Below are 25,657 nucleotides of genomic sequence, written 5' to 3'. Positions count from 1 at the left end.
GTCTCCTCATCTTCGTGTTACAATCATTAGAATGTTATGATCATTGATCAGCTGTAGTGATCAGCCATATATTGCTGTAGTGATCAGCCGTATATTCTTATATTGCTGTAGTGATCAGCCATATATTGCTGTAGTGATCAGCCAATAATATAGGGACGCTTTTCTTCAGAAATTAGAGTGCAACAAAGTTTCAATCAATTAAAAGGTTAGCAACAGTTAACATGAGAAAGTTCTTTTTGAAAGTGAGTAGGCTAATTCGTTATCACTTAGCCTCAATTGTCCCTCGCAGTTCAGTCACTCCTACTGACTACTGAGTCTAGTGAGTGAGCTAGGAGGTCGGTGAACATCCCATTTTAAAGCCGTGTTGATTTTTTATACGCATACCAAACTTTTGGGGTGTTTCTAATGACCAGGGTCTACTATAGTTTCTCATCCAATATCGATCAGAATGGTTCTGTCGCGACAGTTATATAAGTGATATTGATATTGATATTGTCTTTATTGTATTTTTTCCTCATACATGATAGCATACCTTTAGAATACGATTATTCTTTTCTTTCCTTGTTATATTATTACGGTGGTTCGGTGCATGCTAAAGCTCGTGCGTCACCACGTGGGGGGCGGCTGGATGTTGGTTTTGTTGAACTGGTGCTCGCTTCTCCAAAATATCATTATCAGCGGTGGCCTTTGGTCGCCGAGATACTGGAATTTCACTTGGAGATTTCCACTTACTCATGCTAGTCCGGCTTCTTGGATTCAGTTCTATGTCTTCTATTTTCTGCACTAAAAATACCCAAACTTGTCAATCTCGCTGATCTTCTCTTTTAAGTTTAAAATATCTGAGTTATCTGCAATATGGAGTGGGCATCAGGACCTGTTAACCACATAAGCCGGACAAAATTCCAAATTAATTTATTCATTATTAAGAGAGTAAAAGAACCCAGACTTTTTTCATTAGATATATTGGATTGATTCATTTCTGATTATATTATGATACAGGATATTCTTTTTATAGCTACAAGTTGTACACGTGTATAGTTATACTGTACGCGACTGTGCTTGCAGTTGGTGATCTGATTGAGAATGCTGTGGAAACTAGGAAAGCTAGAATTGAGCGGTTTTAGTAGTTACTGTAGTGTTAGTGTTGTCTGTTGGTTCTTCGGAGTTTGGAAGATCGGATACAAATTTGAATCGATTATGATCGATACCTATTAATTTTGAAACCGTTTATCGCAGTTTGGGGAACCAAAATATCTCGCCAAATTTAACAAAATTGTGTCGCGTTACGCCGATTGATTACCACTTAGTTGTCGTTGTCGTCTTGAAGGATGTTTTTACTTGTCAGTACAACCAGTATTATCATTAGCTTCAAAGTCTAATACCATTAACTGATACTTGCATGACTGTCAGTGCAGAGTTAACTGTTTAGACGTGCTTTAAATTACTACCATTACCACGATCATTGCCCACCCTCTGATTTTAGTGGTAATGCAACTAATTCGTGAGATGAATTCTGCAGTGCACGTTTAACATGTTTCATGCTAGTTTGGGATTCATGTGTCCTCGGTAATGCTACTCGGACGGCTACGTTAACGTGATGATAATATGATGAGGATTGTGATGCGAATTAAAAGTTAATTATCTACCAGACTTCTCGGTATGCCACATGCGACATATTTACTGGTCATCCCTTTTTCACGAAAATAATATCGCATTACATGGACCTTAAGGGCCGGGGGAGATTCAACTTGAAATTTTAGTAAAACTTTAATGTAAGATTGCCGCCGACCAACAAGTTAGGACATGTGACCGAAAGATTGCAAATCGATTTTTCCCCGAAAATATCGCGAACCCCAAAAACATATTTATACCTTGATATCTTTAATTTATACCTTGATAATTTTACGAAAAGCTGTGATCAGCTCATACGTAAAAGTTTGTCAAGTAGGCAAAAATAACTAATAAGAATTTAAATTCTGCGACTCCATCTTTGCTCTTAAATTAGATCACGGATCCTATTTTTAAATCTATCTTTAACTCAAATCAAGTTTCACAGATATCTCATGACCACCCCCCCCCCCCCCGCCCCTTCGCCGTTAACTTGTTAAAAATAAAATTGGCTAATCAGAACTTCATACGAACCCCCATGTGGCTCGTGCACGGTACCATGTCAGAGATCATGAATTTAAGTCCTGCATGGTAATTGGTTGCCGTGCTATGTGATATATTCTGGGGGCACTTGCACTAACCATTAATATGCCGGTATTCTAACATCCAGTCGGGCTGAATCCGTCTCAGAGTCTTTGATTGTAATACCTGATACACCCTGCGCCCATCTTACAATCAGAGGGTTTCCATTTTCTGATACTAACTCCGTCCTTTGAAGTGACCTTCAAAGAATATACATTAACTGCATTATGTAATAGTTCAGCTATTAGCGGGTTAAAGACAGCTATAATAGCTGGCATTTAACTACGAAAAGTCACATATCTTACTGTCGCTCTGACGTTATCCGTTACGGTTATAATATTTCCCGGCATTTTAAATTACATCGTTACTTTTACGTTATGTCATCATAATGCTAGTTGATCTCTGAACATTACGTTATGAATGAACATATGCAAGGAATTTGTATTTTACTTCTATACTCTTGTTTTAGAATTGCTATATAATAACGACAATTTCTAATTTTTTAAAATTTTTTCTTTGAACATATTATTTAGTTTTACAGTTGCGTTATCGATCAGCTACCATTTTACTTTTGTTACATTACTGCACAGCTTATTATTAATAACTTATTAATAGCATACATATTTACTTTTTATCACCTCCCGCAAAATAGTTGCATTAACAATTCACGGGAGGTTACATAATATAATATATAACTTACTTTGAACTTCTTGTTTCTACAAACTTAACCATAGTTTTCGAGCTTTGCAGAACTATTCGTTGACTGTTAGTGGTAGTTATACAGTTTATTAGCTCACAGTCTTTAAATGCACTAGACATGAAATTGTGTGTTTTAGTCGGCTTTTACTAATTCGCTCGCCCAACAATTATCACGTGACTTTAGTTTTTATGATTTTGCAGCCGAACAAAACGGTTTTACATAAATCCTAATCCTAACCCTAACCCTAACGATAACCCCGAAGCTATTCATAATTCTGACCATAACCCTCTTGCTCCACTATTATCGAGTAATCAGGCAGATTGCGGAAGCCTTCATAAGTTTATAACCACACACGTACAGTATTATTCTTGAAGTATTACTAGTTGTATACTTGCTACCATGGTAGGTACATATCGTAGCCTCAACCGTGATTGTATTAGATCTATAAAACCACGATATTACCTCAGTGACAGTACATCACTTCATAACAATGTAATTTATCCTAGCATAACCGCACGAGCTAGGAGATTGCAAGTACTGTCGTGTCTCCTATTTCATAAAATCGATCATGAACTTGTGTGTCGGTAGCTTAACATGCGGCCAAATGCTCTAGCAAACTCGAATATATCGATAATCACATTGATCAGTGATATGATTATCAATAGATTCAATTTGATCACAAGCCACTAGTTTAAGTTTCTTTGTGGCCAAATCATTAATCATGGCTGAGTCGTACAACTAAACTATGCGCAAAGCTTGTCAGAACTCTTTTTATTCTTCCAGTAGCAAACTAGAGACCCCATCCTTCCTAAGATTGCTTCAATTTCATTCCTAAAGACCAGGCCATCTGGCATTTCCTTTTCATCTACCTCAGAAGCCTAGTTTTTAATTTGAATGTTATTGTAATGTAAATTTAAAACATTTTCCCATCATCATCATCATCATCATCATCATCATCATCATCTTCATCATCTTCATTTGCATCATCTCTCCACTCCACCCTTGCACATCACACACCCCTCATCATTGACATCAGTCCATCATAATATATAATCACCCCTTTACAACATCATCCCTAGTATAGCTGAAGAACATTTTTTTTAGAACATTTGAATATAATTTGAAACATTACAGAAATGTTGTACAAATCGCTTAAACACACACACTCGGTTTAATTCGGTAAAATTCCATTCGAAAATTAAATGATTCTCAAAATGTAGGTGTCTAATGAAAATGTGATACTGTGTGACAAAGTTAAGTATGTCGTAGTGAAAGAGAGTTAACTGTCGATAAATTCATGTGAGGTACTATCGAAGTTCAAAATGTTGTGATGGGTGACATGATAATGACTGATAAGAAAAAGTTTTCATGTCAACTGTGCCAAATCCATAACAGTGTGATGACTGTCAAAGTGTCTACCACTAGGTACTTGGACGAACAAGTGTACCCGAGGTGTTCTGAGAGAATAAGGGGACAGGCTCGGGAACACGAACGCGCGCTAGTCGCTAGGGCAAAAAAGTTAAATGCACAGTAAGCAAGTTAAAAAACGGAAAATTAAAATGCCGTTTGGGCCAAATGCAGTGAGCCAGTAAGGTACGGTTGTAGGAGCAAGTGGCTCTGAATACTAAAACTGATGAGGCTGATGCTGAAAATGAAGACTGAAAGAGGGGGAAGCAAAGGGGAAGGACAGGATGCAGGGGGACAAGAAAAAAGAAACAAGAGTGGAGACAAACCACCTGCTGAGGTCTGGCTAAAATCAGAATGCAGTGAGCGGCCCATGTAACATAATCGTCCGTGGCAGTCTACCCCGTACGCAGACTACGGTCCAAGATTTCAGACACCAGAATACACCTTTTGGTGCAGAGCTGGTCACGACCAGGGTCCTCTCGGATACCCCGTCTCGGAGGTCGGGCCAATGGAGCGATCCATTGCTGTACTGACAACCATTGTAACCCTATCACTCTGAAGGCCCCACAGTTCCTACATGGACGCACGGCCGGAAGCCCATGTAGGGACGGAAAGTCCCAAGAGTCGCTCATAGCATCCGTCACAGATCCAAAGCAAGAGGAGAAGGAAAGGAAGAACGAGAAAAGCAAAAAAGAGCTGAAGGACTACTTTCCATCTTCATCACGAAGGCTGTCTTTGTGCTTGAGGTTCAGACTGTACATTTCTCTGATGGTTGAGCATGAAAGTCTAATCAAGTTCACATCCTGCTCGTTAAGGTTACCGTAAAGATCTTGGGTACGAGAGAGAGTGTTGACAATGTTGGTCAGTCCGTTGTCATTGCTGTTTCCCAAGCTTTCACTAGCTCTGGTAAACTTGTCTCTGATAGCCTTCCCTTGTGGGCAGGAAGTGAGAAAGTGTGTTTCATCCTCTATGATCCCGGTTGATCCTTTCAGTTCACAAAAGGTGCAAGTTCTGCTCTCTAGAGGTGTGTTTTCGTATCTCCCAATTTCTATGCTGAGTCTGTGAGAACTGCACCTTATTTGAGCTGTTGATCTTCTGTCATCGAGAGTTCTTGCATAATCTAGGTAAGGCTCCCATGCAAAGACTGTTTTGACGTCCTTGTAGAAAGTGAGTTTCCTGCTCTCGTTAATCTTTGATCTCCAGGAGTCTGTAAACAGGTTTTGAAAGTTATTAACCAGCTCGTCTGGACTGCAAGCGTCTGCAAACGCAGTTGCATTGAGTAAAAGCGAAGAGTTCCTTGCATATGTTCTAGGATCAATGTTGTTGAAGCACTTGATGATGTTTTCTATTCCAGAGTACCACGAAAGATGCAAGTTTACTTGCTCAGTCATAGCAGCAAGATGATTTACACATGTATCATGAAAGCTCCTGCTAAAACAACTTTTCGTATCTGGTATCACGTATAACTATAACTATATGTTTTAAAAAAATCCCCCTCCAAGCTATACTAGGTAAGTTTTGTTAATGAATTTTACGGATTTTTATGAATTTTTTAATGAATTTTACCAGTCCCAGCTACGAGCGTAAAAGTTAAAACTTGCACGTTGAGAGAATTTGGGACTTGGGTGCGGCAGCCGGCAAGGTATCAGAGTAATATTAATGGACATTGGACAATGAACATCTTGCCTAGCTTTATTATATCGAATCATACAACTTATATAATATTCCACTGCATCAGATAACCATTAAGGGGGCATACCCCAAATTTGTCCAGACCAAATGACCTCATAGGCAGTTCAGTGACCTTCTAGCGCACCGTTTCCACACCAAAAAAAATTATTTTGAGAATACGTATTTTTGTAATCGAGTATTTCCTGGTTAAAAGTGCAATTTTCGGAAAAAATTATTTTGTGGTTGAGACGCTATAAGTTAATCATTTCTTGCGGTATCGGGTTGAAATTTTGTTCGCCGTTTATTCACATCTATGTCAAGGCGTGTGTAAAATCTTGATATCGTATCTAAAAAAGCTGGTGTTTTATAAATTTTTAAAGTCAAAAAGCTAAAATTGTCCTTTTCAGGCTTATTTTAACAAAAAGTCAGTCAGGGAAGATCGGATTATTTGATGCTTGACATCAAATTGTTCTCTGAATTCTGGCGCAGTTTTTGATGCCCTCAAAAATGTTTTTACTCATTCACCTTCTGATCTATTGGACCTCAAAGCCAACAACAAATTTAGGCACATTTTTCGTTTTTAATATTTACTGATTTTTCTAAAATTTTGATAAGAATGTGCTAGTGACTTTTTGAAGGGTGCAAAATAACCGCAACTAGCACATTTATATATGAGTTATGAACAACAAAACACCCTAAAATGCTTCCCTTTGAAGTTATGGGAGAAAATGTGATTTTTTGGCTTCAAAGCGAGTTTCTCAGGGTAATTGTAAACGATAATCGAGGGTCCCCATTTTAATTTGTCAGCCTCCTGTTCTCACGCGTGATCTGCGTCGATTTTTGATCACATGATCAACAAAATAATGTCGTGCTATACGTGCTATACGTGCTATACGTGCCGTAATATATATAATCGGACGAACAGCTTGAAATTTCTACTTGATGTTATATAATTATAAGCATCAATTATTAAAACAAATTCATTTTTAACTGCTGCCAACTTAACTCAGCTCCGCACTCATCAGTCATTCAAAACTTAACGACGAGATCACGAGATGTAATTTGTAATTGTATTTGTAAATCAAAAAAAATTTAACTTTTAAAAAATCTCGTAACACCAGTATAAACTTAAAGTAATATAAAATTATGCGTTGTTTTTGTTATAAAAACCTTTACGCAGCTTTCTGATCTAACAGTCTCATGAGGTTAGACACAAAGGATGGATTCGCAACTTTAATTGAACAGTCATCATAACTGGGAGCCAACGAAATACCGGGGACCATTTTAAAATATCGACTTTTTAGCCAGTTAGAGTACTGAATTAATTTGAAATTTAAGCAAAATTTGGCACCGCTCATGGTAGACTGAGACGTGACCTACGAACGTACAATTTGAATTAAATAGTTATGTAATATGATTATGAAAGCGTGGTGGTTTTAGAAATAACTATAGATAGGAACATGGCCGCTCTTTATTGAGCTTGGTCATGGCGGTGATTTTATATTGCCAGTCTGGGTAATCACGCACCGCTCCTGTGCGATTGTAATAATATTAATATACGACTATAAAGTCAAAGATTGTGCTCTGGATTGTGCGTTTATTTATTTTGAATACTGCATACCCACTCGTAATTTTTTAATTTAAAATTGGATTTTGAAGCCGCTTCACTTAGTTTTAATATCTGAGCAAACTAAACGCACATGAAATATAAGCTTCGGGATTTATGAATTACAAGTCATTCAATTAATTCCTTTAATTGCAATTTTGTATTAAATTAGTAAATCTTTGATAAATGTTTTGTGACGTGCTTAATTTAAGTGCATAATATGTGTTTAGTAGCTGATTGTATAAATTCATGAATATTTTGAACTATAAGCACTACACTAGCAGTAGCAGTATAGTATAGCTCTTGGAAGGCAACACAATATTATGCGTTGTGAATCGGGTTTGGACTTTGGCGTTCAAAATAGATTCAAACTGATTTTATATCCACAATTACAAATCCCTTTTAGTTTTACTAATGATTATAAATAAAGATCCTTGTGGGGAGGTGAGGCATATTTTTTGACACGTGACAGCAATAAACCAAATCCAATCAGCTTTCGCCGTAGACCTATCAAATTCCAGAATTATTGTCACGTTAAAAAATTAAACCCCACCCTACCACCAGAATCCTCATTTATATGTTATACCATTCATAAAATGTTTTTCTATTTTATTTTTTATATCGACTAGTAATGATTCATTGTAAAGCCACACTAACAACATCACTAATTAACAGTAATGAACAGTGCGAGTACGAGTATGACCACCTACTCCCCGACACCATCTCCCCCGGACATGAGCAGTGCTGGAGACACCTTCTGTGGGGTGCTCTGCATCCTCATCATTATCCTCGGGCTCCTGGGCAACATCCCTGCCATCATACACTTCAGCATGGACTTGTCCAGCAAGATCTACATCAACGAGAAGAAGCTCTGCTTTGACAGCCTCTTCGTGTGCATCGCCATCACGGACACACTAATCTGCTTGGGCATGCTCCCGGTAATGCTCAGTTTCCTGGAAGGTAGGGATCCGGTGTTCTTCGACAACGCCCTGTTTTGTTATATTTGGGGGGTGATGTGGACTGTGCTCCCTTATCTCTCCATCTTCCTTGTTGCTATACTCAGTTTCTCTCGAACCTACACCCTGGTCAGGCCACTGGGCATGGTCCGGTGTAAGCTGATTCTGGGAATTGTTGGTGGTTACCTCCTGCTTCTGGTGACGAGGAGCGGAATACCACTCATAGCAGCCGCTCACACCAACACTAGTTACACCTACTTCAAGGACTCTGTCCTTTGCCAGGAGGACATTGCAGAGGTTAACACTTACTGGCACTTCAAGATGATAGCCAACCAAGTCCAGCTCCTTCTCCCTATCTTCCCGGTTACTATCTCTTGCATAGCTTCCTTTGGGGTGCTGCACGTCAGGAGACGCAGGCTTCAGTGCAGTGACAGGGTTGCCAAGATGCAGAGCGAAGCTACCTTGACCATCATGATGGTGACGATAGTCTACTGGATCTGTAACTTTCCAGTGGTGGTGAACTACATGTATTTCCACATCAGGTTCAGACAAGGGTACACCTACAACAGTATGTATGGCACTGTCTTCATGCACTGGTACAGTTGGCCAGCAACCATTACCCTCTCGGTGGGTATTAACTCTGTGCTCAACCCCCTTATCTACTTTACCAGAATGAAGCGGTTCAGGGAATTCTTTATTAAAGGTTACCAGAAAATTTCAGAGAACATGAGTGTTACAGTCAGATCAAGCAGTTCTGCTGTAGACCTTACTAAGATCTGTTTGAGGTGAGTGAATACTGAATATGCTTTATTCTTTATTACGCTTTTGCAAAATAAAATCAGATGTTATTGTCAGTGACAGTAGCTATTAGTATTACTATTAGGTAATGGCAATACTTTGTTTCTAGGATGCCATTATCAATAATCTAATCTTCTAATCATCTGCTTTGATGGAAAATTGCTGACATTACTTAAAATCGATTCTTTTATTTTATTGAAAAGGTATGTTTAAAGGTGTGAACGTGTTCTTAAATCTTGAAATCCCGCAGGAAAGTATCAATAGCGAACTCGGTGAAGAATGCAGATTTGAAATGGAAACCCTCTCTAGATGTGGTTGTGTAACTTGTTACGGATAACCTAACTGCTGTAACTGATAACCTCACATTTGTTATTGATATCCTCACAATAACTGGGTTTAGAATCCCTAACGAACTTTATAGATGTTGCTCGGCAGCTGACTCCCCCCTGAACCTCAGATTATCAGACAATTCTCATCCCATATTTTGTGGACGGACTTTAATTGTTCATATTTGTGTTTTGCTTTAGTTTGTTTAAATTATTTTATGATTGTTGTTATAGCTTTCTTGTTAAATTTAAAACTCCTAAAAACTCTTGAGTCAATGCTTCCAATTCAATATACTACAAATACTTACATCATAAAATGTTTTAGACTAAAGAAAATTAGCGAACAGTTATCCTTCAGTCTCGGATTCAGTCTCAAATTTAAAATATCAAAGGATGTCCAATATGTAAAATTGAGACACATAATTGACTCCTTTTATAATTGCAATCTGCAACGTAAATCTGCATAATTTTGTCCACAACTTTCCTCACCAATTCTCAAAATCGAAACTTCTGGATAACTATGCAAAATACCTGTAACTTGACTACGAAAACCTCTGCAAAAAATCTGCCTAACGGGCTCTGCCCATCTTATATTATCGTGTATTAATATAATACAAAAATAAATAAATAAAGTTAACTCAACGTTAAAAATCTTCATGATAGACATTCGACCTGTTTTTCGACACACAATACATGCCTTCTTAATCACAAATATAATATTCAATATTTATAAGGTAACCAGAAAGTAAAAGCTGGTTCTAAATTAAAAAACTGGAAAAAATTGAACTCCGTTATTGTTACAAATAGTCTATTTTAAAATTTGTACCTTAATATAATTCGCATTCATTGGCTTACGACAATCATTTAGACCAATGGTGATTCTAAAACAAAGATCACTATCAATATTTTGTTTGACTAAAAATTAGAAACCAGAAAATATGTCCTACGAACTATAAGTAGATATAGATTTATCCTAAAATTGTTGTATCTGGCCTGATTAAACTCATAGTAAGTGAGGTGTCTGTGTATGAACACGATACAGTTAGCTTGTCCGTGAATCTATATAATACATCCCTATGTGTCATGTGATACATTCATGAGAGAACTCTTGCCACACATCTGATCCTTCGTCAAACGTTCTCATAAACAGTTTCCTTCAAAACGTTTCATCGTCGTCATCAGTAACCACTATTTTTGGTCGTCCTGGACTTGACCCTTTCGATCCCTGTAAAATGAAAAAAGTGTAATTTTATGTGACCACAGACTGATTGTTCAAACGTGCATCACTGTTATTCAACGAGAGACCAATTGCATGTGTAGTTGCAGTGTAGATAAACACATATGCCGTGATGAGTTGACATTTTATGCAGGGTCAAAATTGGACTAGCCTTTACAGACCTAGAACTAATTTAACAGACTAAAGTTATAACTGACCCTGAGGCTGGCTGATCTGGAGAAGGCAGAAGTAAGATCGCCGCTGGGGGACCTCCCGATTGATCCGGATCGACTCTTGGAGACAGGGATGCCTGACGGTTTAGTAGGTACTGGAATACCTGACCTGAAGTTTAAAGAGCTGTTTATAAAAGTTAGGTGCTCCAGACTTTAGTTAATTAACTAGAACTGAACTTCGCAACTTATATTCAGGTTAATAAAGCAATCACAGAGGGTAAAAGGTAGAACAATTTCTTCAGCTGGAAAAGGTGAACTGTTCGGGTCATAATGTGCCAATGTTATAGTTCAAGGAATCGAACATACCTGCGTTTCTGGATATCAGAATCACTCTCACTCCTCTTGATTCCTTTGGCAGGGCTAAAAGTAGAAAACCTATCTGACAGGACCTTGGGGTTCGCACCAGATGTTGATCCTCCAGAGGGGTGCCTGTTTCTCCCTTTTGGGGTCACCGGCTCTGGGTCACCCATACCGTAGCTCTTACTTCTTCTCAGGGGTCTGACAATTTATATCACTTATTTAATTGTGGGAGGATAAATATTCTGCACTCTTTGTTGTATTCAACCAATATCGTGATCAAGACAATACCATAAATCAAAGTTTACAGTAATACTCTTGTAGCAATAAGGAAACCCACATGTTTTGTCTGTCAGGAGTAAGCGTGCTGCGCGTGGCGGACCTTGAGGAGAGGGAGGAGGTGGAGGCAGCAGATTTAGCTCTAGTACCAGTCCCCAGCTTCCCGGCTCCATTCTTCCTGGGGTTGGTGACCGGAGTGAACATTTTCCTCTGTGTTGTTTTAGTCGGTGTCCTGGTGGTGGTTTTCCCTGTCATCTTGCTCTTCTCATTCCGGGACTGGGTTGTTGTGGATTAGAAGTTACATTTAATACGCAGTGTTCTCATACTATGGTTTGGGGGAGGTGTTTTTATATGATCTGAAGTTTTGCATTACATCTTAACTTAAGTGCAGAATATTTTATGTTATGAAGCAACTAACCATAAATCTTTGTGCGCCCTTAGCATGAGCAAAATCAGTATCAGTTTCTGTTTCTCTAGTTGACTCGACAGTTCCAGAGCAACTCTGCAGTTTAGAAGTACTCCTCGAGCTGTCTACATGCCCTATCACGGTCTTATTCCTCGTCAAGTTGGCACTCATCAGACCTGCGAGAATATTTGTGATATTACGCCCTCGAGATCTTCTGTAAGTGTAAGGAGATCGATCTTACCTAATACCTTCTACTATACTGTGAATAAAGTGTAACTATAAATTAAATCTCTCAGAATATAATCTTGCACTCTAACAAAGAACACCAACCATTTCCTCAGACACATAAAACCTAATTAAATATTACCTAACGTCATAATCATCAGTCTGATTAATTGGAAGGAGACACCAATAACTAATTTAGATGGATAACCTAATTCTACATAATTCATGCCCTCACCTAACGCCTCCCCAGGTTTAGGCAGGTTAGCCAAGATACTCTCAACATTCCCTTTGCCAGTAACTCTACAAGGATCGTGCTGGTTGAGGAAACTCTCCATCGTCTCCCAACCCCCTCCCACTCTCACCACAATGTTAGTCCGGAGTATCCGAACCAGATGCTTTTTCTGCATCTCACCAAACTTGTACTTGCCCGCACTCACCATCTCACACTTAAACTTGCTCTCACAGCAGCAGGAGGCTACCACGTTCTGGACTTCTAGGTCAACCTGGGTAAAAGGGGTGTTATTATTAGCTGATTACAGCACCGCCGCGGAATACTGGCCATTAAAAGCTCGAAATTGCCATATAAATACAATAAAAGGTTGGAAATGAGAGGCCAGCTTTTCGCTACTGTGTAATGGAGTCAGTATACCTTTAGCCACAAAGTTATACTTATTCCTTTGACTTCAAAGTAGGGATGACATAATTTATCAAGCTGAGTATAATTGAAAACGTGAGGCTGGGATAGAGATTTGTAATATGCATGCTCACTTATACAAAATAATGTTGAAGTGGACGTTAACCTTTTCGGCATCAGTTTTAGGTTCCTTAGCAGGTTTTGGTGCAGGTCGTCTGGCTAATTCCATCTGCTTCTGTCGGATCTCTATAAACCTTTCATCTAGGAACTGACAAACCTCACCCCATCTGTCTTTCACGTCCTCTATGTCTGACGATAAATCAGCTGAGAGAGTTCCCTGTAGAGGGAGCAACCTTTTAGTGGGAGTGACAGTGATCATAGCATCCCTAGTTTAATTAAAACTGTCTAAAATAATTGTCCGCGGATGCGTTTCATAGTTTCATAGTTTCAAGATGTTGATGTTGCAACATTCAGATATCTAAGGCCCCAGTGGAACAAGAGATATAATTCATAGTAGTTATTGTATGTAAACACTCTAACCGCGCTATTAGATTTAATGCTTTCACGATTTAAACGGTCGTATTACTTCAAAATAATCAAATGGTAAACGGCTTTCGGAAGATAAATACCAGTACAGGAGAAGGTTTACAGGGTTGATCAGTGGTAAAAGTTGTTGTAGGGGTTGGTACTGACGTCAATTATTGGCTATAAAGTTGACCGTGGATAATGGATATGTCAAGAATTGCACTGACCCACTCGGACAGGTCACATGGGTACTGGTCCTTAGTGGTTACTATAACTAATAGGGTATTTAACCACAAATCTCGCACAAGCTAATAGCAATGCAGAGGTATAAACCAACAAGTTAATACATACTTTAATCTATACATCACGTCAGGTCTGATAGATATTTAATTTAAATGATATTAAAATCCCTGTACAATATGAAAGAGGTGGAGTTTACCTGTTCCTCGTGGAGAGCACACTGTTCGAGTAGGTCGTTCAGGAACGGTGCTTGGTTTTGCAGTTCTTTGGTGAACTCGAAAACTCCGTCAACCATCTTCCTTATCTGAAAATATATATATCGGGTGTTAGCTCAAAACTAGGAGTGATATTCTCAGATTTTAACGCGGCAAAGTTGATAATTATCACTATCAGTTACTGACAGAACTTGGACATTCAGAACTTAACTGTTAAATGATAACCCTTAATTACTACATATTAGTAATATTAGTAATATCATCACGATGCAGAATAGAAAGTAAACCAAGGAATGTAAGATATAAGTTTTACAAAAACAATCATTCCAAGAAATTTACATACAATCAATGTCAAATATAGAAACATTGGAAAAAATACAGAACAGACAACAGAGTCCTTTTATGATGCAATCACTTCAATCAATGCAATTCAGTCAATTGTTTATTCACGACTTTTTTATTTTTGTGCACGATTGTACCAATTGAGTCTGCTAGAAAATTTAGAATTGCTCGGTGACGGCTCATGTCGATCTTCAACCTTGGTAAAGTTTTTATGATCACACTCCCATTTTACCCTCACATTTCAAGCGGTTTAAAATCACATTGTATCGTACAAAGCTTATTACTTTATTAGTATTTATGAACTAATTTAGATGAGAAAAAAGTAACAACAGTACTAATGAAACATTGATTAAATAAATGTTTTAGTCTACCTTTGGAAGATCGTCGGGAAGCTCTTCATTCAATTGGGAACAGTGTTCAACAACGTCGTTCACCCATTGGCCGTAGAAATCTATCTTTGCTTTCATTTCTACCATATTGTCAACGGTTCCTAAAGATAGACGGAATTAAAAAATCAATAACATGTCCATAAACTAAATGTAGTGTATTTCTATAAAGAGATTTATTGAGTACAAGGTCACGTGATTATGACGTCACTGAGCTGCTGCTCTATTCCCCGCTCATGGGACCAAGTGAGAACGCATGCTTGTGAAGGTAAGTTTGGTGTACAGTGTATCTGTAGTAGTGGTAACCCCCCTCCCCCCACTAAAGAAGCTACGATGTGTTTTCTGATAGAGCGCTTGGAAATAACCAAAATATCAATATTGTTATAAACTCATTTTATGACTTTACATTACCTAAAATTGCACGAGAAAACGATTAAACTTAGTTTCAGAACCCAATCAAAGTCTGGAAAACTGCAAATATTCACTGTAATTTGAAGACGACCTACTTTTCTTAAAGAGTTGTGCGAGTTGGTGCCACGATACCATGACAGGCACTATGAGACAAGGCAAACGACTGGTGAAAACTAAAAGAAATAATCGACTTTTCTGTACGGACTTTTACTAAGATTAATGAATATAAATTACAATGGTCTCACTTAAGTTGGCAAGCCCAATTATAGGAACTATAAAGACAAGTAAGTAAGGCGGACCCCAACTTGGCTAAACAATAAACATAGTGTAAACATACACAGTAGCTTAAACTATAAATATGCTGCTCTAAAAGTTATGCATCCAAACAAGAGATCAAGATAAAAAGTTCCAACAGAATTATGCGCTAACCACATTTAGTTTTCACCACTCATTTGCCTTGTTTCACTTTGTCTGGCAAGAGCCGTGATGATCCCTACTAAATACTACAAGGAAAGCTCTGAAAGTTGTGTAGTATGAGGTAAATATCAGATATACTCTTCTACGTTATCTAATTAACCGACCGGGCGACTTAATTGATTGTAAATCAAAAGTATTTGATTGACCATGTCAGCCCTTCCCAGCTCGTAGCGGCACAGTAGTGCTACGATCTTGAGAAGTGTGCATGGTACATGGTAGCGAGAAGCATTATTTGATGCGCGGCGCGGCCCAGTAGTGCATGGCGCTATACAACAGACTTAACACTTTAAAAGTCCGCTGTCCAGACCAAGATCCTACCTTTTAGAGTCTCCTGCTCTTTAACACAGTGCTGTTTGAGAGCCTCCCACTGCTCCTGGAGAGACTCTAGTTTCTCTGATACAGGAACCGAGGCTGCTGGGGTACACAGGGATATCAGTCCTTCTCCTGGAAATAATACTTATTATATTCCCTGTTAATCTTATCTTATCTGATGCAACTTTTTTTCTTTGTTTATGTACCGTACATTCTGTACCGTACATTATGTACCGTACATTATGTACCGTACATTATGTACCGTACATTATGTACCGTACATTGTACGACGTTTCACCCCAGTTCCTAGCTCCATTACATGTGATTTGATGCACCCACACTTGACTCTATAAAACACAACTCTAAAAAGCCTTTAAACTGACAAGGGGATGAATTTCGGGAGGTTATATTTCCGTTCCCTATAATATTATTATTAATAATGATTACACCTACCGAGGACAAAAATGTGATCAAAACGAGCTTCGTTTTCCTTTAACCCAGTTACAAGAAGCTGTTGCCTTTCCACTCTGTTGTGCAAATCGTTGTCGTCCATTGGCTCTCTGGTAAAATTCTAGCATAAATATGAAAATATATAACCCAAAATTTTACTCTCTGGTAAAATTTCGTCATAGATATTAATATTATATAACCCCAAAATTGTATACAATTTCACAGATTCCTGGATCGTCTTGACAATAAAAGTAAAGATCTAGTTGCCTTAAGTAGCAAGATCTTTCCATAGAACCAAGTAATTAGACAGTGAGAAATACATACGTGGTTTGTGCATCAGCCTCCTGTACCCAACTAGTTAACTCCTTAAAGTGCTTATCAAACTGGTGTGCATGCTGAAAACCATCCTCTAACTTTATTCGTTTCTCTTCGACCAGCGCCCCTACCTGCACAATCACCAGGTTTAAGGAAACCCCAAAACAAAAACCCAATACCTGTTCCATACAGAAGTGTGCATTAAGTTAAACGTGTAGTTTTGATGTGTTTTGTGAGAGATTCAAGAAAATCTGATGTTTTAACGTAAATGATTTCAAATTATAGGTGGAAACAGTTAATTTCAACAAGCGAAAATAAGAAATGATTGTAGTTGAAATAAAATAAAAAGCTACCTGTTCCCAGGCCTCAGCAAGATTGAGAAGAATGGCGTTTATGCCGTGCTGTTCACTCTCCTCACTCTTATCCAACAGTTCCCGCCCTTTCTCAGCCAGCTGATCGTACGGACCTTGCTTCTCTGCCAGGGTCTTCAACCACACTCGCTGCTTACCTAACAATTATATCATTTTACAAGATAATCTTAACTTTGGTGAACGAGGTGAATCATATCAGCACATCCCCTTACCAAATCCAATATTTCGTTTCCACTTTGATTAACATCAATAACGCTGCTTAAAACTAACAGTATAATAAATTACCCTGGAGGTTTTTGATCTCTTTAGGGTCAGTACTGTCCAGCTGTACTGAGATGTTCAATTTCGGCTCGAACTCCTTAAGCCATATGATCAGTTCCCCGACCTCTTCATTGTAATCAGCTACAGCAGCACAACCCTTCTTGAGACGATCCATTCGCGATTTTAGACACTCGACCTGTATTATTAAGTCAATCAGGAATAGAGTCAAAACATAGTATTTTGCTTTTTTATTGTCGGTTCATTCCAAATCCCAACGATTCGACCAAACGACAAGTATAGCTGCCAGTACGCGCCACGATACAGCTACTATACTATACTTCTACATAAATTCAGTTAGACATGGAAGTTGAAACAATGCCCGTGTGCACTGAGCAGTGAGCACCTTATAGCTGCAGCCAAGCAACAACTCTTGAAAATCACTTTACACGCTGCATCGATTCGCCGTGATGAAAGCTATAAAATGTCTAAAATCTCAATGTAAATGGGAAGCTTTATATCTTTATGAGACAAAGTTAATAGGATATTAATGAAGTTCCTAACCTGGTTGTTGAGCATCTCCTCCGCCTCCTCCAACTCTGTTTTTAGAGGAGCCTCCTTCTCGTCGATCTGAGCTAGAATACTGCTCGGTATCTTACCCGCCAACTCCCTAGAACAATGGGTTATATCAACTACTTTACCACTAACAACCTTCGTTGAGAATTGCTCTGACCTCAATATTTCGTATTGTTGACTTGTTGAGGGGAGCTTTTACTTACTTGAGATGATCTATCTCTGGTTTCTTCGTCTCAAGTTTCTGGAGGAGCTCGTTGGAAGCATCGAATTGATCCTGGAGAGTTACTCCTGGGTCTGGTTCAGCTTCCAGTACCTCACTGGTATCTCTCAACCACTCCCTGAACTCGTTGTAGTTCGACCAGAACTCATCCAGACTGCTAATTGATTCTTCTAGCCTGTGAAGGGAGGCATGTCAAAATCTAATGTATCTTCTAAGAATGTGACCACGACGGTTACTGTACAGTTGCATATGGTTATTGATTACCAGTGATATGCCGAATTTTACTAATAAGCCCTAAAGATACCACCAACTAAATGAAAGTTAAATCGTCTAATCAGCTGAAAATATAAAAACTCACACTCTCTGCCTGTCTACACAGCCCCTGCAAGTGTTCTCCCACATGGTGTTCAGTGTAGCTAGCTGTTGGTCCAACTCCGGGTACCGCTCCTCAAACTTTGTGAACAGATCGAATCCCATCTGTCAGAAAATTGTGTGAACTTGGTGAATAGAGGACTGTGGTGAACAATAACTGAGAAAGTTCCGCTAAAAACCCTAAATATAGTGAGAATATAATGTGCTGGTAGAGGAACTTACTGGATCCTGGGCTAGGTTGTTTTTTATGTTAAACTGTTTCATAGTCATTGTCTGTTGTGCTGTCAGGAGAGTGTCCCAGTTCTGTTCAGAGTAATATGTTGTCATAATGTCATAATAATGGGGGTTTTATTCGGTATTTAATTACAAATTTATTCAGTCAGACTGGGCGCTGAAAAGTCTACTAATAGTGATAGCCGAAGTGTTACCAACCTGTCGCTGAAGATCCTTGAGGATTTCGATCTGTCTTTTCCAAATCGTTTCCCCATCAAACTCCTTAACTTTCTCCCGGTGCTTCACTCGGAAACCATGCCGAAAATTCGAACTCATATCTTTTCCATTAAATATAGGCTTCATAACCGGTGATGCGGTCTCAATTTCTTCAGGTTTTGTCGCCATCTTTTCGATTTCACAAGTTACGGATCCCATATTTCGTCTATCAGTGTCCAGAAAATCCGTATTCTTATCAGTCTCCACAAAATTTCTGTGCTTCTCAGTGACCACAAACTCTTCTCTGATGGTATCCAACTTCTGATTGAGAGCCCTCAGTGTCTCCTGCCTCCTCATGGCTTCCTGTCTCTTCAGCTCAGCCTCGTGAAGCACAAAACTATCAGCACTATCAGATCGGACTCCGAGATCACTAACTTGCATGTTGCATGACGTAAAGTTGAAGTTAGAGGTTGTGTAACTTCGAGAGAAATCATGATCCTGGTGACCAGGAGGGTGTTCGGGAACTGGGGATCTGGGGTGCAGTTGAGAAGGAGTAAGATCGTTATCATTCAGTTCATCCAAAGAGGATTCGATATCCTCCAGCAGCACACTTATCTGAGATGTGGTTATCTCATCCTGCTCAGTGATGTTGCTCATTCTGCTCATCCGTCTATCCCGCAGAAGCCGAGTTATCTCTGCTCCAGTCATTGAAGCCTTGACCACCTGAGTCTGGGCTAGTTTGTCGTAGAACTGCTTCTCTGATTCCGTGAGCTGGTCTTCAGAGGATATTGTGTAGTCTGGAAGGATAGGTTGAGCAGATGGTGGGTTCCTCTCACGTGGAGACGGGTGAGTGGGAACAAGATGAGGGACACGATGGCTTTGGTGCATTAAATCTAGTCGAGGGGGTGGATCCGGGGCAAATAAAGGTGCTAATGTAGAAATAAATGTTTGGTCTGAATCATAAACCAAATCAAGTCTTGGCGGTGGATCTGGAGCAGCTATAGTGGTGATGACAGTAGGGACTTTATTAACGGTGGTATCAAACCGTCTAAGTGGAGGATCAGGAGCATTTGGAGGTGGTACAGGACGCCTTTTAGGCGATAATATCTCGGTCACCTCCTTTGGTGGTGCCTTCATAAGTTTTAGCCTGGCCTTCTGTTGTTCCTTCATAACGTTCTTCTTAGAAAAGCTGCTATCAGTAGAGGATATTCCATTATTCAGAGGTGTTTTCACTCCACTAACATCATCACTAAATGCATCTTTCTTTCTAGCGTTCGTTTTAGCAGCAGTGTGGGTGGCTACGTATGGAGCGATATCAACGTTCTGTTGAGTTGTCTGAGTATTAGTTTGTTGAAAATCTTGATCGATACAATTTATTTCTTTCAGAAGCTCCTCTGAACAAAATCGCTTCGAATAAGTTGAAGTATCTGACTGAAAATTAAGTTCCAGGGGTTGATAGTTCAGGATTGATCCCGATTCTTGAAGAGTGTGCCGAGTTTGTTTTGATGAACCAAAATTATCTTGGTCAAAATTCTTAAGCGTTGGGTCTAGCTCGTACAGTCCAGGGCTGCTAGAATTCCGAAAAGGAATCTCAAGATTATTTCTTGGAGAGGGAGTGCGGTGAGAAATCAGACGATTGAAATCTTTAGGGTAGGAAGGTGAAGATGGTGCTACGAACCTGTACTCAAGAGAGGACTGAGTCTCACTTTTCAACTTGATAGGAACATATTTGCAAGGGGTGTCAAGATTGCTGTACTTGCAAGGGGTAATAGGTTGTATCCCTGTTGATGGGTATTTGTGCTTAGGAATGTGGTGATCAAAACTCGTAGAGGACAGGGTCGATTTCGACAAAAGAGATGATCCATTTGATGGAAAGCTGTGGCGCGAGGACGTTTTGTTTGAAACTGATTGACAGACATGCTGAGAACCGACTGGTTTGCCTTTATCAACCTTCATAGCGTACACATTACAGGGCAGGGAGTCGTAAGAACAACTACTACAGGTACTACCCTGACTCAGCATTCTGTGTCGAGCACAGAGCTTTGATGCGTTCTTTGTCCGGCTAGCATAGCTAGACTGGAATGTTTTGTTGATTACTTCAGCTCTGCCTTGGAATGACCCACCAGGGGAGACGGATCTAGCAACCGGAGATGAAGCATTAGATCCGGTATAATGGGAGGGAAGTAGGTTACTTACGGTGCTGGCAGGTGAACAGGAGCTGGTGCTGAATCCTGAGCGACGGGGAGAGTGAACTTTGAGGTCCCTGAAACTTTTCCTTACCCTGTCTGGAGTTACCTTTCCTGTGCCCCCAAAGTGGTGATGAAGAGCCCGGGTTAGCTTGCTCCCTAGCGAATGCATGCTACCAGGGTTCCTGTCAGCACCTGTGCCATTTGTACAGTTGGGAATTTCTTCTCTACTCTTCACAAGATTTCGTGCATACGTGCCATCAAATTTGATCGGAGGATTGGTGCGCATTTTTTCTTCGTGCTTGCTCACGTCTACGGGCATGTCTGTGTTTTTCTGAGTGTTATCTTCTAATTCTTTCCAATGCTTTTGTAAATATCTAAAATCAAGGGCCCGGCGCTCGCTAGAATTTCTATGATCTTCCTGAGGCATAAAACGTAATCCTGCCAGTCCACCAGTTGATCTTGCGTTCCCATGAGCAGATACATCGGCGGAGGGAATATCTTCAAACTGAAACGCACCTTCTCCTGTCTGATTTTGCATCTCCAGAATTTCAGGTGAATAAAATCTGTTTCCTACATTTTGAAAAAACTCATACTCCAACTCATTCTCGGAATCAGTATAGACTATGTCCGTCATCCAGAGAGGTAGAGATGAGTGTTGGTGAATCTCTCTCTCCAAAGGACTAATTCTAACACTTTTGGCAACAGTTTCAGCTCGTCTGCTTTCTACAGAGTTCTCCGTAGTAGCTGATACAGCTTGCACCACTTCTCCAAAATCAGCGTAAATGTTCAAATTTTCATTGCTCTGATCAGCACCAAGATTGAAAGTTTTTTGACCGCCGGTAGTAAGAGAACTAAATTGTTCGCCTCTTAAATTAGTACTACTTTGACTGCCACCTAAATTGGTAGTTGATTGACCACTACTGTAATGTGCACTGTTTTGACCTCCATTAAAATTGGAACTGATTTGACCGCCTCTGAATTCTGTATTGCTTTCTATGAGTGTTGAGTTATACCCTTGATTTATATTGGGAATGCCATGTAAAGCCCTGTTAGAATTCAATGAGTGATCTCCAATTGACTTTCCTCTGTGCTCGCCATCAAATAAACTCGAATTTCGATTATCAAAACTACCAATCCCTTGGCCATTCTCTTTTTCGATTAGTGACAATCTCCTGGAAAAGGTCTCAAAATCTTGCTCAGTTTTCTGTGCAGTCCGTAACACATCGTCATCATGGAAACGTGTAGTCCTCATTACATGTTCCTCCTGTAACCTTGACGCTCTTGAGATCGTCTCCTCTTTTCTGTTTCTTTCGTCGAGGAATTGCAGGTATTCTTGATAACTAGGTCGAGCTCTATGATGTTCAGATGGACGGTTATGATAACCGACAGGCCTCGTAACTTGATTTCTGTCAGACCTGCAACCATCTCTTTCTGGAGTGGATCTAGTTGAGATGCAGGTGATTGGAGAGTCAAATACCTCACCTCGACTGTGCTGCCTTGTTCCGTAAGATATTCTGTCAATCCGGTCATCTCTTCCATTGGCTCTCCAGGAGTGATCGGAGGAATGTGGATAGTGTCTCTCCTGATGGACTGGGGTATTATTGTAAGCAACTCTGTGAGATCTAGAACCAGAGTATCTCATCCTACAGTAAGGGTCCTCACAGGAGTGATCCCTGATCCTACGATCACCTGCTTTGTGAGAGTTCAATCTGTGATCATCCAGATGAAGAGTCTGGAGTCTGTTAGTCAGGATCGTCTCCTCGTCATAAGGTGGAGACTGGAGGGGTGATATCGAGCATACTCCAGGAGTTATACAGTCTCTCATATGCCGCTCCTTCTCACATTCAGGACAACTGTGCTGCTCCTCTTCTGTCCTCGCAACATGATGATGTTGTTCAGTAATTGTGCTGGCCTTCAATTCTTTCTGCTCTGTGAGTTTCTCTTGTTGAACAATAATTTGTGAGAATTCAGGTTTCACTTCAGGCTGTGGTATATAAACAGGTTTAGGCTGCGGAAGTGGTCTATCAACATGTTGAAGAGGTCTATCAACAGGTTGGAGGTTGAACGCAGATGCTCCCGTATTAGGATTAACCCCCAAAGACTCGACCTCCGTCCTGCACTCCTTCTCGACCTGCTGTTTGATACTCAGATAGCTCGCATCAGAGGTGGATATGTTCAGCTCTGTCATCTTCTCTTGAATCATCTCTTGTGTCCTTTCTTCACATATCTTTTTGGAATGCTCTACTCTTTGATGGAGATCATATTCAGCTGCTGTCATCCCAGCGGCTAGGTACGCCGGTATTCCTGCCATGACGCTGGTTACTGACGCTGCAGAGATAGAGGGAAGAACTTCTTCTGTGGTCATGACTTGTTGGGAGCTTTGTGTATTTGAGCTGTTTATATTCTCTACTTTTAAATTGTTGGTGTTTGTAACGTTATTTGTCTGCACGCTCGATATGTTTGTTTGTAAGTTTGTCTGTCTGTTTGAAACGTTTGTCACGTTGGTTGTGTTCGAAACCCGGCTGTCGGTAATGTTTACTGTCGACTGAAATTTTCTGTGTCAAGGTCATGTGTCAGGTCAATTACAAAGCAATGAGCGTTAAAAACCTCTTAAATTTAAATATAATTTAGTATACGTAAAATTGTAGGAAAATGAAAGAAGAATAAAAACCGTGTTAAGAGTGTCCATTTGAGCCTGCATTGTGCCAAAGTCTTGCTGCATTTCTATATGGTCTTGTAGTTGGGCAGTCACCTGTTCTTTAACTAACGTAACCTTCGACTGAGATGCTGAAACAGAAATGCATCATTACGATGGTACAATTGTTACTCTGTCAGTCAAAGCACTATACAGGATAGGATTACTTTATACAAACGTCTATCGAAGTATCAACAACAACTCCTCATAACACAAATCACACCATCAACATTAACACTAACCGAGTTCCTGTTCCTTAGAGTGTATCCAGTCGAACATGTTGTTCATCTTCTCCTGGAACCCAGCCACTTGCTGGTGTTCCTCTTCACATTTCAGCTTCCTCTCCACTATGATGTCCTCCAACTCTATGAAGTTCTCTTCTATTGCCATTAGTTTCTGGTGTATTGGTCCTTGTTTCAGTGGCTTGTACTCCTTCAGGAACTTCTCCGTGTTTCTTCGTACAGCCTGAGGAAGGTGTTGAGATTAGTTCTTGAATTGAAAAAGTAGCCTGAACTAAATAATTCCTAAAACTAAAGAAGTTGTCAACTACAATTGTCACTTGGACTAACATAGAGCTAATATATATATTTTATGTGTATATTATGTCGATATATACACAATACACATCTCCTCTTGCACTACTTACCACTAGATGAGTCTTCTGGACTGATATCTCTCCATCTAGTAACTTCACAGACTCCAGCAAGGTTGCATTCTCGCCCAGGTTACCTGCTAGGGTGTCACAACTCGTGTTTATCCACTCTTCCAGCGCATTCATATCTGGGACGAATTTACATATGAATTTATTCAGCACATTAAAAGGACTCAATTTTGATATTTTAAGTTTTGAACGATGATTTAATCTTTATTTGGTAAATTGCTACCAGGGCAACTGAGCTCCAGTCTAGCAAGCTACTTACCACCCTCGATGGTCTTTATCTTGCTCTCGTAGAGTTGCAGGGACTTTATCTTACTGTCACACTCAGCAACTACTGTCTCTAACTTCGTTCTCAGCTGCAGCTTTCTTCTAGCGAAGGTAGCGTCAGCTCCTTCAACCACGTTCATGGCCTGAAGTAAAATGATAATAAATTGAAGTTTAATAACACCACTATGAAGACAAAACTCACCAGTGTTAAATGTAGTCATCCCAGAAATGAATAATAGGTAAGGACCTAACATGATAGCTCATATTTGGCAGTTCAGTGTTGACTACAGTAACGTTTCTAAAATAATTTCAAACAGCTCCTGAAACAGTTCGAGCTGTGAAGACAAACCTCGATCTCAATGATGAGTTTCTCAATTTCTGCGAGTTCTGTCTTGGACTGCTCGAGTCTGTCGATTTGTTGGGATATGTGCTCGAGGTCTGGTTTGTCTGCTCCCAGAAACACGGTGTCGTAACGGGACAGCTTTCCCATCACACTGTCTATCTTGTTCTGTGGTAAGGTTAATTCAGCTATAATTACTGTCTATTTTATGGAATTTTTCACCCGATCAGAGAAAAAAAATAGCATTTATTATTCAATTTACAATTAAAATACTGTCAAATACAATATTTTCAATATTATGGCTCCGAACAATAAACTACGGCTTCTCTCATCAGGCTTAAGATTGTGGTGAAATTATCCATTCTAAAATCATTGTGATTGCTAAGACTTGCATGAAGACTTACCTGGTATCTATTACACATATTCAGTAAGACTTACCTGGTATCTATTACACATATTCAGTAAGACTAACCTGGTATCTATTACACATATTCAGTAAGACTAACCTGGTATCTATTACACATATTGAGTCTATTACACATATTCAGTAGATACTGGTATCTAGCTATTCGTAGACACCTGGTATCTATTACATATTAGTAGACTACTGGTATCTTAATTTCGTAGACTAACTGGTATCTTTACTATTCAGTAGACTTACCTGG

At 39.6% G+C, this 25,657-nt stretch overlaps 2 protein-coding genes across 2 annotated transcripts; one reads left to right on the top strand and one right to left on the bottom strand.

The window, feature by feature from the left end:
- Window positions 1-8,253: 8,253 nt before the first annotated feature.
- On the top strand, window positions 8,254-9,918 carry LOC134822532 (uncharacterized). Its single transcript, XM_063833640.1, has 2 exons — window positions 8,254-9,315; window positions 9,579-9,918. The coding sequence occupies exons 1-2, from the start codon at window positions 8,273-8,275 to the stop codon at window positions 9,649-9,651; spliced, it is 1,116 nt and encodes a 371-aa protein (XP_063689710.1). The 5' UTR covers window positions 8,254-8,272; the 3' UTR covers window positions 9,652-9,918.
- Window positions 9,919-9,926: 8 nt separating this feature from the next.
- LOC134822519 (microtubule-actin cross-linking factor 1, isoforms 6/7-like) lies at window positions 9,927-25,522 on the bottom strand. The gene is made up of 23 exons (XM_063833611.1): window positions 25,499-25,522; window positions 25,002-25,160; window positions 24,648-24,795; window positions 24,374-24,507; window positions 23,970-24,192; window positions 23,704-23,819; window positions 18,401-18,519; window positions 18,026-18,217; window positions 17,811-17,916; window positions 17,274-17,445; window positions 16,971-17,125; window positions 16,627-16,748; window positions 16,306-16,412; window positions 15,859-15,984; window positions 14,638-14,756; window positions 13,909-14,013; window positions 13,111-13,281; window positions 12,546-12,813; window positions 12,098-12,261; window positions 11,741-11,955; window positions 11,410-11,601; window positions 11,089-11,212; window positions 9,927-10,879 (listed from the first exon to the last, which is right to left on the bottom strand). Exons 1-23 carry the CDS (start codon window positions 25,514-25,516, stop codon window positions 10,811-10,813), a joined length of 3,324 nt encoding a protein of 1,107 aa, XP_063689681.1. The 5' UTR covers window positions 25,517-25,522; the 3' UTR covers window positions 9,927-10,810.
- Between the last annotated feature and the right edge of the window lie 135 nt (window positions 25,523-25,657).

The sequence above is a fragment of the Bolinopsis microptera genome, chromosome 1 (genome assembly GCF_026151205.1).
Source record: "Bolinopsis microptera isolate Bmic1 chromosome 1, MBARI_Bmic_1.0, whole genome shotgun sequence".
NCBI lineage: Eukaryota > Metazoa > Ctenophora > Tentaculata > Lobata > Bolinopsidae > Bolinopsis > Bolinopsis microptera.
Note: the sequence above shows the minus strand (reverse complement) of the source record. Positions and strands in the feature narration are given on the sequence as shown.

Excerpts from the sequence above, each read along its gene's own strand:
- LOC134822532 (XM_063833640.1), top strand. The coding sequence starts at position 8,273 with ATGACCACCTACTCCCCGACACCATCTCCCCCGGACATGAGCAGTGCT. Across the intron at positions 9,316-9,578 it reads CTTACTAAGATCTGTTTGAG|GAAAGTATCAATAGCGAACT; the intron begins GTGAGTGAATAC and ends GAAATCCCGCAG.
- LOC134822519 (XM_063833611.1), bottom strand. Across the intron at positions 18,218-18,400 it reads TGTGTAGACAGGCAGAGAGT|GCTAGAAGAATCAATTAGCA; the intron begins GTGAGTTTTTAT and ends CTCCCTTCACAG. Across the intron at positions 17,917-18,025 it reads CCAGAGATAGATCATCTCAA|GGAGTTGGCGGGTAAGATAC; the intron begins GTAAGTAAAAGC and ends CCATTGTTCTAG.